The following is a 12,812-nucleotide window of genomic DNA, read 5'->3' as shown; positions in this document are numbered from 1 at the left end:
TGAAGCCTTGTCCTGCAAATGGGCCAGCTGAGGTGGATAAAAGAAGCCAACGATTACATTAGAGTGAAAAAAAACCCTCCGCCATGAGATCACATGCGCCGTGTCATGTCCATTCCGAATCTGCTATCGTAGGGCGTCGGCGTCGAGGAATGACCGAAGGTCGGCGACTCAGCGAGCTGGGAGCCTTGGTTTCCTCTTCATGTAGCAGCTCTACCTGAGAAAGTCGATTTGACAGACCTCGCGACATCCGATTTCGTGGTGGAGCGGCGTTGCCATTTACAGCCGAGCCGAGCGCAGAAGCATTGCCATCGCGGCTGCCAGGTCGCAAAGCCAGAGAAGATCCGCTGAGAGCGTTTCGGGGATGTCGTGGTGTTTCTCGTCCCTCGAAATATCCTCTTGATTGGCTAGTGCGGTTTGTTTGGGGAGTTGATGGTGTAGACGAACCCGAATAATGATTCGGGGGAGTGGTGGACGTGCTTTGCCTTCGGGTCGTGGGTCTGCGCTTACCCGTACCAAAGGCTTCACTTCGTTCACTGGACTGGACCAACTTCCCAGCCATATCTCGGACGAGAATGGCGGGGTCGTTCTCCAGCTCTCGAATTGCATCCAGGATGCCGTAGGTTGCGAGTAGCCCTCCTTGCTGTTCACTGGAATCGCATATGCTGGATATGATACGTAGGAGGTTTAGTCTGACTGCAGCTTTGTTGTGGTGCATTTTTTGTCCAAGTCTCGTGAAAAGATCCGGGCGAGCCAGAGTGGACGCAACGGGTGGGCTCAGCCGGAGGAGTTTTTGTAGGGGCTCCAAGAGATTTTCGAATGCATTAGCTTTAGACAGAGTCAGACACCGCACAATGGCATCAGTGAACGTTGTCTTGTCATATCGATTGTCCAAGAGATGCTCTTCCACCTTAGCTGTCTCTTCCTGGAGCCTATTGGACAATCAGCCGCGGGGCCTGGATATTTGCAATTGTTAATGTAAGGGACATACCATGTGAAAATAGCATCCAGAGCAGTGACCTGCCAGTATGGATCTGCGAGCAGAGAGATGTAAAATGCCAGACCCTTGTTGCGCCACAGCTCCCGCCGGCCAACCTTTCCGGACTGTGCCATGTCGCAAAGAATTGGGAGAGCGAATTCTTTCAATGGTCGTTCCGTTTTGACGATTTTCTGCAGTAATGGGACGATGCCATTTAAGGCGGCGTCTTCCTGTCGAGACTTGTTCAGACGACACATGTTGTAAATGGTGTTCAAGATTTGGTTCGAAACCTCGCGGAAGTGCGTTCGTTTCATCGTCAAGCGGAGCAGGTCTGTCAGCACATCGATTGCATTGGAATTCTGAAGCGAGTCCAAAGTGGTTGAGAGCATTGACAGATTCTTGATGAATTTCAGCATTGTAATTTGATGCGCCGGGCTCATACGCCGGAGTTCCTTCAAGACTCCTAGGATTGATTGTCAGTAACGCCCAGTGACTTGCAACGAAGATTTCCTTACTGTGTAAAACCGTTCGCTCGGCCACCATCTCCTTGACATGGTTCTCGGCTTGCGAGAAAATGTAGAAGATGTTGGCAATACGGCCTTCGATAACCTCAGCCAGTTCCCCTTCCTCTTCCAGAACACGCCCCAGAACCAGAGACAAAGGGTCGAGGACGGAGTTGCGAGACAGAATTCTGCAGAAGTCATTCTTGGGAGTTGAGCCCTATAGTATGACGATCAGTCTGAAATCACCAGGTGTCTAGGGCATGAGATATACTAACCTGCAATTCAAAAACGCTCCAGATACCGTTCACGCCGATCAAGACCAAGTCGCGTTCATCCTCGTAATCATCTTCTAAAAACTCCACCAAGACATTCAGACCGCCGGCACTGACGAACATTTGTAGAGTCAACGTTGAGGTCTGATACATCTGCTGCACAAAGGCTGCGGCTTCTAATCGAATCTCGCGAGGGTATTTCTTTGACGCGAACTCGTTGACAATGGGAATTCCACCAACGAAGCAGAGGTTTTCTTGGATCTCGTAGTCGTCGTAGATGATGGCGTTGACGACTCGCAACAAACAAAAAGTGATATCGCGCCGTCGAGAAGTATCAAGAATCTCCAATATAGGCAGCATTCCATGAGCGCTAATGATGATGTTCTTTGTCTCGGGGAGATCGCAGAAAATGATCAGCAGCTGCTCGGAGATATCTGCAAGGACTTCTTCGTCCTGTGAAGTTTTCAGGGAGCCGACGAGACCCTCTACTTGATTTCGCAGGCGTGCATATTTGTCGCGAGCAATGTTAGCTTCCAGATCCATCTCATCAAAGCCTTCTTCCAGTTGCGCGAACGGGTCGTCGTCATCGTCTTGGTCTCCCAGCCAGGAATTATTTGAGAGCTTCGAGTTCAGCATGAGAGTGCTTCGATCTGAACCATCGTCGCTTTCTGGTTCATCTAAAGCAACCTGGTCGGCCCCAAGGATGTCGGAGAAATCCTCATCGTTCTCGTTCTCGGCAAACTTTTGTATCTCTATGGTAGAGCGGTCCCGCTTGACAGAGATTTGTTTGCGAAGCTGTGGATGATGGCCGAAATGGACATCATCCGATGCATTATATCCCCCCTTGTCATGGGTAGGAGAGACAGCATCCTCGTCAGATTCCTAGACGAAGTTAGGAATATGGACAGGTTCTGAGCTCGTTTTTGCTTTTTCCTTACCTGGAAAGCCCCCAACTTCCGATCTAGCACATCTTCATTTGCCATGATGAGGTCCGTATAATCTTCCACAGAGTTCTCCTTGTAGAGGGCAGCAGGGCGAGCACGTCTCATACGTGGGGCAGGATTCTGTGTGAGAATCGGGACATTCTGCAATGTAGATGAAGAGGCTTTGCTGGATTGACGACGCGAAGGGCTTTGGGATTTTGAAGGTTCGGCTGTAGATGGTTTGATTGGAAGTGGCCGAATTGTCTGGAGAGGGTCGTTTTCCGGTGGTTGTATAGAGTCTTTAGAGACCTCGTCGAAATCATCGAAACTGTCGTCGGACTTTAATATAGTCCCATCAAGCGAGGCAAAAGCCTTGAGCCTTTCGGAGGAAAGCATGCCCCCAAAGTTATCATGGGGCCGAAGGTGAGGCAATTGTAAAGCGCTGGGAGATATAGCAGTAGCGAAATCATCGTCCCAGTTGTCGTCCTCGGCAGACACGGGGGATCGAAACCGGTCTGTAGGTTTGGGGGGTGTCGGCGAGGACAAGGTGTCGACCAAAGTGGTATTCCGTGGAGGCCCAGCATTATGATGATCAAGTCTGTGTGTCTTGCGAGAAGTCCCTGCATCAGGCGACCGCAAGGCCTCGTTCCATTCCTGAACACTTTTGACTGCTTCTTCATATTCCGTTGACTTTTTGGGCACTACGGAATCAGACCGGCGTGCATTGACAATCCACGGGTGTTTGAGCAATTTCCTGGCTGAAACACGTAGGTTGGGGTCTTTTTGAAAGCATTGCATAAGAAAATCTTTTACGGCCTGGACGATGTCAGCTTTGGGGGTATATTTCGTTGCGAGATCGGGCATACCGGCGAGGCTCCCTGGGGAAGCGGAGGATGATCGTCGTTGACAATGCGGAAAAGCGCTGGCATGGGCTGCAAATTGTGGTAAGGAGGTTTCCCTTCGAGAAGTTCAATGACAGTGCATCCCAAACTCCAGATGTCCGAGGCTGTAGTTGCTCCTGATAGCTCAATGACCTCGGGAGCCATCCAGTACGGCGTACCAACCACGCTTGATTCACTCAAGCCCGTCGTGCGACTCGCCACGCCAAAGTCTGCCAGCTTCACGAGGCCTTCTTTTGTGGTCAGGATATTGGCTCCTTTGATATCCCGGTGGATGACACCCTGTTCATGAAGATACAGAAGGCCATGAAGAACCTGGGACATATAAACGCCCACCAGGTTCTCCGGGAAACGGCCAAAATTCTTTGCGATGGAGTGCAACGAGCCATTCTCACAATACCTGATGATATTAGTTTCTGGTTCGTTGTTTATAGTGCTCCAAGTGCATACTCCAGGATGATGTTTAAAGTTTCGACAGACTTCACAAACCCATGGTACTTGACAATGTTGGCATGCTGCGATAGTAAATCAGCATAAGCCCTCTCGTGGATCCGACAGATTGTCTCACATCCAGGTTTTTCAGGAGGTCGATTTCCAGCTGTCGCGCCTCGTATTAGTCGATGCCAATCGCCACGAGCATTCCGGGCCATACCATAATCACGCGCAATTCGCTCTTGGGGAGGTCCACCAGCCTAATTTGCTTGACAGCAACAGTCTCCCCAGTGTTCCAATTCAGCGCCCGGTAGACCGACCCGAATGCGCCTTTCCCCAAACAATCGCCCAATTGCTGTCGAAGAATCCCCAAGTCAGCACCCTCACAAAGAACGCAACCTGTCGCAATTGCCATACGTAGTCCTTGAGCTCTGCGACATCCTTGGCTGATGACTTCAACACTTTGTCGTCCTTGGGTTTCTCATCCCGCTTCGACGGACTCGTTCCGACTCGGCTCAGTCGCGGTTTCATCGGCGAGCCGGGGGCCCGGGAGGGAGTGAGAGGGCGAGGGTGCCCTTCCGAGCCATCATTGAACCAGGACACCATTGCCGACAAGGGAGGGGGGGGAGGGCGGGGCCAGTTCAATCCCCAGGGCGAGTTGGATCGAATCGGCGGTCTCGGGAATGCGGTTTCAGGTAGAGCAAGAGGGGGAGGGTGTGGGGTGGAAGCTAAGGAAGAGGGCAGGAGCCGAGGGAAACAGTCTCTGCGTTCATGTCCGCTGGTTCTAGCATATTAGGATTGTTAATTCGTCTGAATCAATCAGATCACAAACGAAAGGTGGGGATGGTTCTCGTATCAGTGTTGGAAGCCTCACCAAGCGGACATTAGAGGGACATTGGCTCACACCCTGGAGAGCGGTGTCTGCTAGGAGCCAGGGCGCATTCGAGGTATATGGAGGTAAAATCTCTGAGACCATCAGACGAAGACACGCATAAACAGGGGGGAGAGCACGAGGGGAAACCAGAGCAAAAAAAAAAGAAAGAAAGAAAACGGTTATTTTGCATTTTTTGGATCACACGGTTAAACCATGTGATTTATCGAGTTTACGGGGTAAAGTCCTGGCTTTGAGGATAGATATTTATTGTTTTTAGCTGTGTTTAACATAATCAGTATAAGATGTATTGGTAGGTAGAGAATCTTCCTTAATATTCAAGAAAAAAAAAATTCTTTTCTAGAATTGAGCAGTATCGATATCCAGAAGATAACCACAAAAATAATCAAGAATTGACTCTAAGTAGTTTGCACCAGGCAGGATTCGAACCTGCGGTCTTCGCATTACGAGTGCGACGCCTTACCACTTGGCCACTAGTGCCACGATAAGAGTAAGTTCAAAGTAGTGTTTCATGTTGCAGATTACAATAATACCTTACGGGAGAATGGGAAGTCCATAGAATGATTCAAGATCAATGGTATCTCAAAAGCAACTATAGATGATGTAGATATAGTAGGTCACCTTGGAAATTACTGAACCTTAGAACTATTCTAATCACCTATTTTATCACTCATTGTCGTTTTACTGCGTTGGCACACCATTTTTAATAGGGAAATATTTTCAATATATAAATATCCATGGATCCATCCCAAATTCCGGCCTACTTGCAATCCTTCTCTCTACGGCAAGGAACATTTTACGCTAGGTGCCCCAAAAAAAATCCATGAATTAACTCAGAAAAGGTATCTTGCTCCAATCGCATTTATATACACTTATTCCCGAGTGAATGATCTCTTTCTTACCCTAAGTATACATCCATGAAAGCCCCATTATACATAACACACCCTCGCCAGGACAAGAAGATAGCCAAAAATGGAGATATTATATACAGGGGTGTTATTGCTGTACATTGCGAAGCAGACGGAGAACATCTGAAACCAGGTATAGGCTGCCAGCTATGACCAGAGACTTGCCTCGGGCCGTTTGGCTGGCCCAGTTGATCGCAGGAATTAGATCGCCCTCGAAGCTCTCCACCTGGCCGATTCCCTGAATCGATCGGACCGACGAAGCGAGCTCGGCGGCATTGGTTGGTTTGACCCAGGGCATCCCGTCCACAGGCCCAAACTCTGCCGTCGCGACATTATCACCAGGCCGAATGATGGATGCGAAGACCCCAGCAAGATCTTTGCCGCTTGATGCGGCCAGAACCCAAGTCACAGGACCACCCCGTGGGCGCAGCCTGTGGTCAACATACCTGCCAAGCACTTCGGCCGACTGTACATTGTGCGCACCATCAAGCAGGACAGGCTCCGCGCGATCAACCAGTGGCTGAATATTGATATTATGTAGACGGCCCGGCCACGTAACATCGGCAATATGAGGAAGCAGAGAGAACACATCCTTCTCGGGACGTAACTTAGACAACGCCAAGCGGAGCGCTGACACTGCGCAACACAAATTCTCCTGCTGGTGGGGTTCAAGGTCAAGCGTGTGGAACGCCCGTGAGAGCGGTGGAAGTTGATCATCAGCATTTTCCGGGGAGACAAAACTGGCGGCAATACCGAGCTCTTGGATACGACTCGTCAACGTCTCGATTACCGCCGGAGTGTTGGTGCCATCCACGACGCAGGGAACTCCCGGCTTTAAGATCCCCGCCTTCTCGCCAGCGATCTCCTGGATGGTAGACCCAAGAAACGCTTGATGATCCATCCCAATCTTGGCGATGACTGACACGAGAACATTGTTCAGAATATTTGTAGCGTCCAGACGGCCGCCCATGCCCACTTCAACCACTCCGACCTCGATTCGTTCATGGTTGAATATCTCGAACGCGGTTGCAGTCAATACTTCGAACTCGGAAGCCCCAATGCCCAACGTTCGGTCTCGTAGCTTCACTTGGTCTTCGATTTGTCGGAAGAGCGATTCCTGAACCACACTTCCGCCAATTGTAATGCAATCCCACCGATCAATTAGATGCGGAGACGTAAAACGGCCACAGCGAACTCCACCAGCAGCCAGTAAATGAGACAGATAGGCGCTGATCGAGCCTTTACCATTGGTGCCGGCAATATGGATGGCCTTCCACGACAGCGGGGTCTGCTGGAGGAGACGCGAGACACGGGTCAATCCAAGCTCAATCATCCCTCCGAGTGTGCTGTAGACGTGACAGACCAAACTTCATGATCGAAGAGGCGAGTGCTCCCGAAGAAAAGGAAAGACTAGGTCTCCAAGTATCAATGCAAGACTTGTTGGAGCTCGGAGTTATCCGCATGTGAAGCCACGTGACCATTGCCTCCCAGCCACAGCCTGAGGCCTCAGAAAAACCCAATCTCCCCCGATCGGTCAGACCCCATCTCCACTGTCTCCAGGTCACGTTGGGTTCGGTTTCTGTTTTCATTGCTTTCGGGCCAACCATCTCTCTTTTTCATCTTGCCGGTGCATTTCCTTCTTTCGTGCTAAAAAAATGGGTATCCCGTAAGTGATTCCGTTTCCGTGTTGGCGCTTGGGACTGTCGCATGCGCCACCTTGTCGCGCGAACATCGTAATGACTGACTTTCAACTCAGAATGTGGCGTGAGCCTTCAGAGGCGGATATGTTCAAGTCTGTTCTGGAAAAGGACCCATCTGCCGCAGCGCGCTCGTCCATCCGGCGCCAGCCCACGATTCGGCGCTCGTCACGCCACAGTGGCTCTCGCGCGCGCGGAGCAGGTGTACTGTCCTCCTTCCATTCTCACATCCTCGATGAGATCCAGCGGGGGATGAGTGACCCTCACATGGGAGTGCGATCGCCCGTTTTGAATTTGGGCATCAGCGAGGATGGGCTGGATCTGGATACGAGTCGGCGCGAAGCGCTCAACAGGAGCTCTACGCGTCCGAATGCGCAGCGTCGTAGGGACCATTCTAGTCGCCGCAGCAGGAGTTCTCGGGATCAAGCTTTGACGGACCTGCTCGGTCGCCCTGACCCCCAGTCCCGGCCTAGCGTTCGCTATTCGAGCCCTTCTCTCACGCCGAACTTTGCCCCAGCACTCGTTTACCACTCCGCCCTCTCATCACAACCACCCTCGGACGGCGTTCGCCTTCCGCCTCTGCGTCGTACTGATAGCCGTAACCATGAGCCCGCCTCTTACATTCCTTCGGTACTCCTGCGCGACTATCGAACCGGTCACACGCCGAGCCGACCGAACCGCGAACCTGCCGTCGATGGACTGGGAGATCGCCAGCGGAGTCTGAGCCCGGACGGCGAGCGCGAGACTGATGCCTGGGAAACCCTGCTTTCGACCATCACGCCCGATGCTACCCTTCCGTCGACGGACACGTCCTTCAACTCCAACACGGCGTCTGCGACCGATACCTCCCGGACTGGCAACTCCACCAACTCGTCGCAGACCCTGCCGTCGTCCTTGGGATCTTCTCGCCCTATCAGCATGGCACTTGATCCATATCCTGACCACCTGCACCCCTGCGACTTTTCGTCTTCGGACGATGAGGACGCGCCCGTGAATTACCACCGCATGCTCGGCCCAACGGGCATGCCGCCTTCGCATCGTCGCTCCCCCGGTCCCCACTCGACTATGAGCAGCCACCCTCCCATCCCCACGATTTCTTTTTCTCTCTCGGATTCTTCCAGCGACCCGGACCTCCAGCAGATGCAGGCCATCCTGGATCGACTGGCGCGGCGCGAGGATATTCCCGATGACTGGTGGGCCGCAGCTGGACTGTCTCGCACCATAACCCGAGGCCTCAGCGCCGGCGCTGATGCCAACGAAAACGAGGGCACTGATGGAGCTAGCCGACTCGGCATTTGAGCCACACCTCTTCATATCAACTGGCATGAACATTTGTCACGGCAAAGGCGTTTTTCTTTGTTTTCTTCTCCTGTGATTTACTTACCGGGGTATCATTTTTTGGACAGGTTGGATTGGGACATGAGGCGTTTGGGCAGGCTGATTAGCGCTGTTGGTTTTAGTATGGTTTTTTATGTTGGTTGCAGGACAGAGCTTGATTTTATTGAATGGCAGGGACTTGACATTCTTGTATTCATATCTTCCCGCTATCATGGATGTATACCGGGGGTTCGTAAGCATTTGATGATGCAAGTGGACGCTGCGAAGTACCGAATAATGCTATCACCCCTGAACATGATCTAGAAGTGCAATTTCTAGATAGCGTAATCCTAAACCGAGAATTGCCATGAATATAAATAGAAACATTGAAAAAGGGAATGAAATAATGAAATCAATTATCGCCCGATATCGAGCCCATCTGGGTTGTGACGTATGCCCCGAAAGCCTTCGGAGCACAGCAGTCCCGCAGATAAGCCCCGCCATTCTCTGTGAATTGGTAGCCTTTTGCAAGAGAAAACAATCGCCATAACGGTCCAGAAAATCGCAATCGAGGGTTTATACCCCTGTCCGCAATTCTCAGAATTACTCCGAGTCGCCTCGACTACCCTCGGAGTATATCGCTGCCAAGCTCAACGCCATTGTTATCGACGGCACTCGCCGACTACTTCTCTGCCCAACAAACACATTATAGAATTGGACTTCTACTACTTACCTCATAGACCGAATTGGCACGATTGCCGCAGCAAGTCCCGCAGATCGAATCCCTGATTCGCCATGGATCAACAAGTCGAGCGACTAGTCAACCAAACCTGGGGTAAGTTGACTCATGTTGCAGACAAAACCAAGGATCTGCTCCGCACCTGCGCATGCAATATTCCCCCCAAAGCGGGCATATCGGCAGATCTTGGATCCACTGGACAAAAAAGGGAGGGAAAATAACATAAAAAGAACCAAGAAACTAATATGAGAGTTGAATCTGCTACAGAAAAATTCGGGTCCACGCCAACCGGCACCCGGTTAATGATAGCCGTCAGCGGCATCCCCGGGTCCGGCAAGAGCGAGCTGGCCACGACGATGGCCAAACGCATCAACCAGATCTACGCAACCGCCACCCCGGGGTCACCGCCCATCGCCACGGCCATCCCAATGGACGGGTACCATCTGACGCGGGCGCAGCTGGCCGCAATGCCAGACCCAGAGTACGCGGCCGCGCGCCGCGGTGCCGCCTTCACCTTCGACGGACACAAGTTCCTGCAGCTGGTCCAGGCGCTGCGCAAACCGCTAACGCCGCAGTCGGCGGATGTGTATGCGCCGAGCTTCGACCATGCAATCAAGGACCCCGTCGACGACGACATCGCCATCCCGGCGTCGTGCCGGGTGATTTTCTTCGAGGGCAACTATCTCAGTCTCAATAAGGAGCCGTGGAACCAGGCTGCGTTGATGATGAATGAGCTTTGGTTTGTGGATGTTGATTTTGAGGTCGCCAGGCAGCGTCTGATTCGGCGGCATGTCCAGGCGGGCATTGCCAAGGATGAGGCCGAGGCTGATAAGCGGGCGAGGGAGAATGATCTGGTGAATGGGAAGGAGATTGTGGATTTCAGGTTGGACGTGCAGGAGATTGTGAATAGCAACTATGATCCTGCCTGGGACCGGTCCTAGGGTCAGGGATCTGAGATGGATTGAATCGCATCGTGCTGGCGCTGGTTATAGATCGTGGAGGAAAGATGGAATGCTTCTTTTCTTTTCTCCCAGTATTTAGATCTGTGCTTGACTTGACATACAAGACAGCTTGAGTGTTGTCCCTGCTCTCTTCCACAAAGATCCATGGATACTTCCCTGTCTCGCTATGAATTCACTGGGCTCAGAAATACTCCGTTAATTATGAGTTCATAGATCTTGATCTGTGATCGGGGTTCTGAGACAATAACCACATGATATGCTTGTTTCAGTTACCTTGCATAAGAAATTCAAGGATTTTCCGACTCCAAGACATCCAGGGCATCATTGGCCGTCAAGAGAGCAATATATCACGATGGATGATATTGTCATCTCCAGGCTTCAGTCAGCCGTCTGGGGTTGGGTCCCTGACGCTAGTCTTGTTTGGGTGCCGGTGCGACCAAGGCGGGTGTGTAATATTGGGTATGAATAATTACATCAACCGTAAGTATTTTGGGCTCGTAAATATATGGGAAACTACCTTCTTCTAGGGTTGTGTATGTTACTGTACACGCTGCATACAGCCTGGGGGTGCCCCATCGGAACCCCCCGATTGGGCGAGGCGAAACACTGATAGGGGTCCGCCCGAATTTCCCTTCTCTCCCGCCCTTTTGCTTCGCGATTTCCCTTGCCATCTCCCGTTGCTTGCGAGTTTGTTTGAACTCGCCTTACGCTCTCTACTTGCATCAGTCACTCTTTCAGCATATCATAATTGTTTTTACATAGAGTCGCAGTGCGATTCTGTCTTTGTTGAACCAACGCCCCGGATCAAAGTCCCGTTTCAACCCACCTCCGTCGAGTCAATTTCCTACGCCATGTTCTTCAAGAAGTCTGCTGTCGCCCTGGCCTTTGTGGCCCTCACCAACATTGTTTCCGCCGGCCAGACCCCGGCCTGTCTTCTGTCGGTGATTGGGTAAGTGCCCCAGCCGTGGAAATGTCCAATGTCCCGCGCGAAAGCTGACCGTCTCCCAGCAACACGCCCAACCCAGCCAAGCTGTCGGATATTTGCGGCTCGGACGCGCATAAGATTCAGTCTGCCATCGAGAAGGAGTGCGGGGACAAGTCGGATGCGGCCCTGAAGTTCTTCGCCAACACTTGCAAGGACGCCGGCCACAAAGTTGGTAAGGATTTACGAACAGTCTTCGTTTTTGCGTCATTTCTCATCTAGCTCACACTTTTCTTTTCACCTACAGAGTCCTCGTCTACCACGAGCTCCACTTCTGGCACCTCCGCCAGCGCCAGCGGCTCGTCCACCAGCTTCGTTACCTCGGCTTCGGCTGGCGAGTCTTCTCCCACCTCTGGCTCTTCGAGCGGCGGCTCGAACACCAGTGGTGGCTCTGGCTCTGCGTCTGGTAGTGCTCCCTCTGGTGCGGCTTCTCCTTCGTCAAGCAGCGGTGCCGCCGTGTCTGACCGACAGTTCTCTGCGACCACTTTCGCTGCTGTCGTGTTTATCGGTGCTGCCGCTGTGCTGTGAGAATTTTCACTCAGTCAATAGGTTGGTGAAGCGAGTTCGAATGTGTCTATAGCTAGTTGGCTTGAATTTATGGTGCCCAGTCTGTTCTGATCTAATCGCATCCTTCTTGGAAGGGATTGATTCGAGCAAATTGAATGCACCGTTGGCCGTGTCATTGTATTGAGATATTGAGACCCACTCTGCCTGTCCATTTGGGCAACGTACAAACTGCTTTGAGTTGTGCGAGTTGTATCCCTTGCCCCCTTGATCGAGAGATGTATGAAGACGTATCATTTGCAGTGTGCAACCGTAAGGGACGAAGTCAAGTCTCCAGCTCTAAGCAGATCACCCAATGGAAGATAATGGGCCCATGAAAAAGTCCAGCAAGGACCACTCCATTGAGTATCATCTGAGCCCGGAATGTGGTTAGCCGCGTGGGCAGGACTCGGCCACGCCTGTCTCGCCGTCGCGTATTCACGTGACCAGACACGCACTTTGGCCCAGCTTGGTAAGCAAAGGGAGCCGACTCAGGCCAAACACGAAAATTCGCGAGCAAAAACGCGTCTGCCCCGGCGACATCAAATATCCTCACCCCTCCCGCTCACTTCTTTTTCCCACCCCTCCAAACTCCTTCCCCTTCCACTCCCTCTTCACATCTCTTTCAGATATCCAACCCATTGTCTTCTGCATCAGATCTCTATACCCCATCTCGTTTTAATATCATTTTCTTGCCTTTCTACACCATCCATCATGTTCGTTTACAAGAGAGGTAAGCTCTATAGTACCAACTAATCCTTGGCTAT

General features: G+C 51.7%; 5 protein-coding genes across 5 annotated transcripts; 3 read left to right on the top strand and 2 right to left on the bottom strand.

Moving 5' to 3' along the window:
• Positions 1-103: 103 nt before the first annotated feature.
• Positions 104-4,611, bottom strand: NUU61_009783 (serine/threonine-protein kinase; the record flags this gene model as incomplete). Its single annotated transcript, XM_056660308.1, has 10 exons — positions 104-929; positions 989-1,439; positions 1,492-1,696; positions 1,755-2,633; positions 2,690-3,490; positions 3,541-3,973; positions 4,024-4,088; positions 4,142-4,171; positions 4,226-4,360; positions 4,423-4,611. The coding sequence occupies 10 exons, from the start codon at positions 4,609-4,611 to the stop codon at positions 104-106; spliced, it is 4,014 nt and encodes a 1,337-aa protein (XP_056506806.1).
• Positions 4,612-5,893: 1,282 nt separating this feature from the next.
• NUU61_009782 (dihydrofolate synthase) lies at positions 5,894-7,138 on the bottom strand (the record flags this gene model as incomplete). Its single annotated transcript, XM_056660307.1, has 1 exon — positions 5,894-7,138. One exon carries the CDS (start codon positions 7,136-7,138, stop codon positions 5,894-5,896), a length of 1,245 nt encoding a protein of 414 aa, XP_056506805.1.
• A 322-nt stretch (positions 7,139-7,460) lies between these two features.
• NUU61_009781 (uncharacterized protein) lies at positions 7,461-8,801 on the top strand (the record flags this gene model as incomplete). The annotated part of the gene is made up of 2 exons (XM_056660306.1): positions 7,461-7,471; positions 7,562-8,801. The coding sequence occupies 2 exons, from the start codon at positions 7,461-7,463 to the stop codon at positions 8,799-8,801; spliced, it is 1,251 nt and encodes a 416-aa protein (XP_056506804.1).
• An 813-nt stretch (positions 8,802-9,614) lies between these two features.
• On the top strand, positions 9,615-10,499 carry NUU61_009780 (kinase-related protein; the record flags this gene model as incomplete). Its single annotated transcript, XM_056660305.1, has 2 exons — positions 9,615-9,654; positions 9,826-10,499. 2 exons carry the CDS (start codon positions 9,615-9,617, stop codon positions 10,497-10,499), a joined length of 714 nt encoding a protein of 237 aa, XP_056506803.1.
• An 872-nt stretch (positions 10,500-11,371) lies between these two features.
• Positions 11,372-12,030, top strand: NUU61_009779 (putative GPI anchored cell wall protein; the record flags this gene model as incomplete). The annotated part of the gene is made up of 3 exons (XM_056660304.1): positions 11,372-11,469; positions 11,529-11,677; positions 11,750-12,030. 3 exons carry the CDS (start codon positions 11,372-11,374, stop codon positions 12,028-12,030), a joined length of 528 nt encoding a protein of 175 aa, XP_056506802.1.
• Positions 12,031-12,812: the final 782 nt, after the last annotated feature.

Source organism: Penicillium alfredii (assembly GCF_028826965.1).
Source record: "Penicillium alfredii strain IBT 34128 chromosome Unknown utg000012l_segment0_segment0, whole genome shotgun sequence".
NCBI lineage: Eukaryota > Fungi > Ascomycota > Eurotiomycetes > Eurotiales > Aspergillaceae > Penicillium > Penicillium alfredii.
Note: the sequence above shows the minus strand (reverse complement) of the source record. Positions and strands in the feature narration are given on the sequence as shown.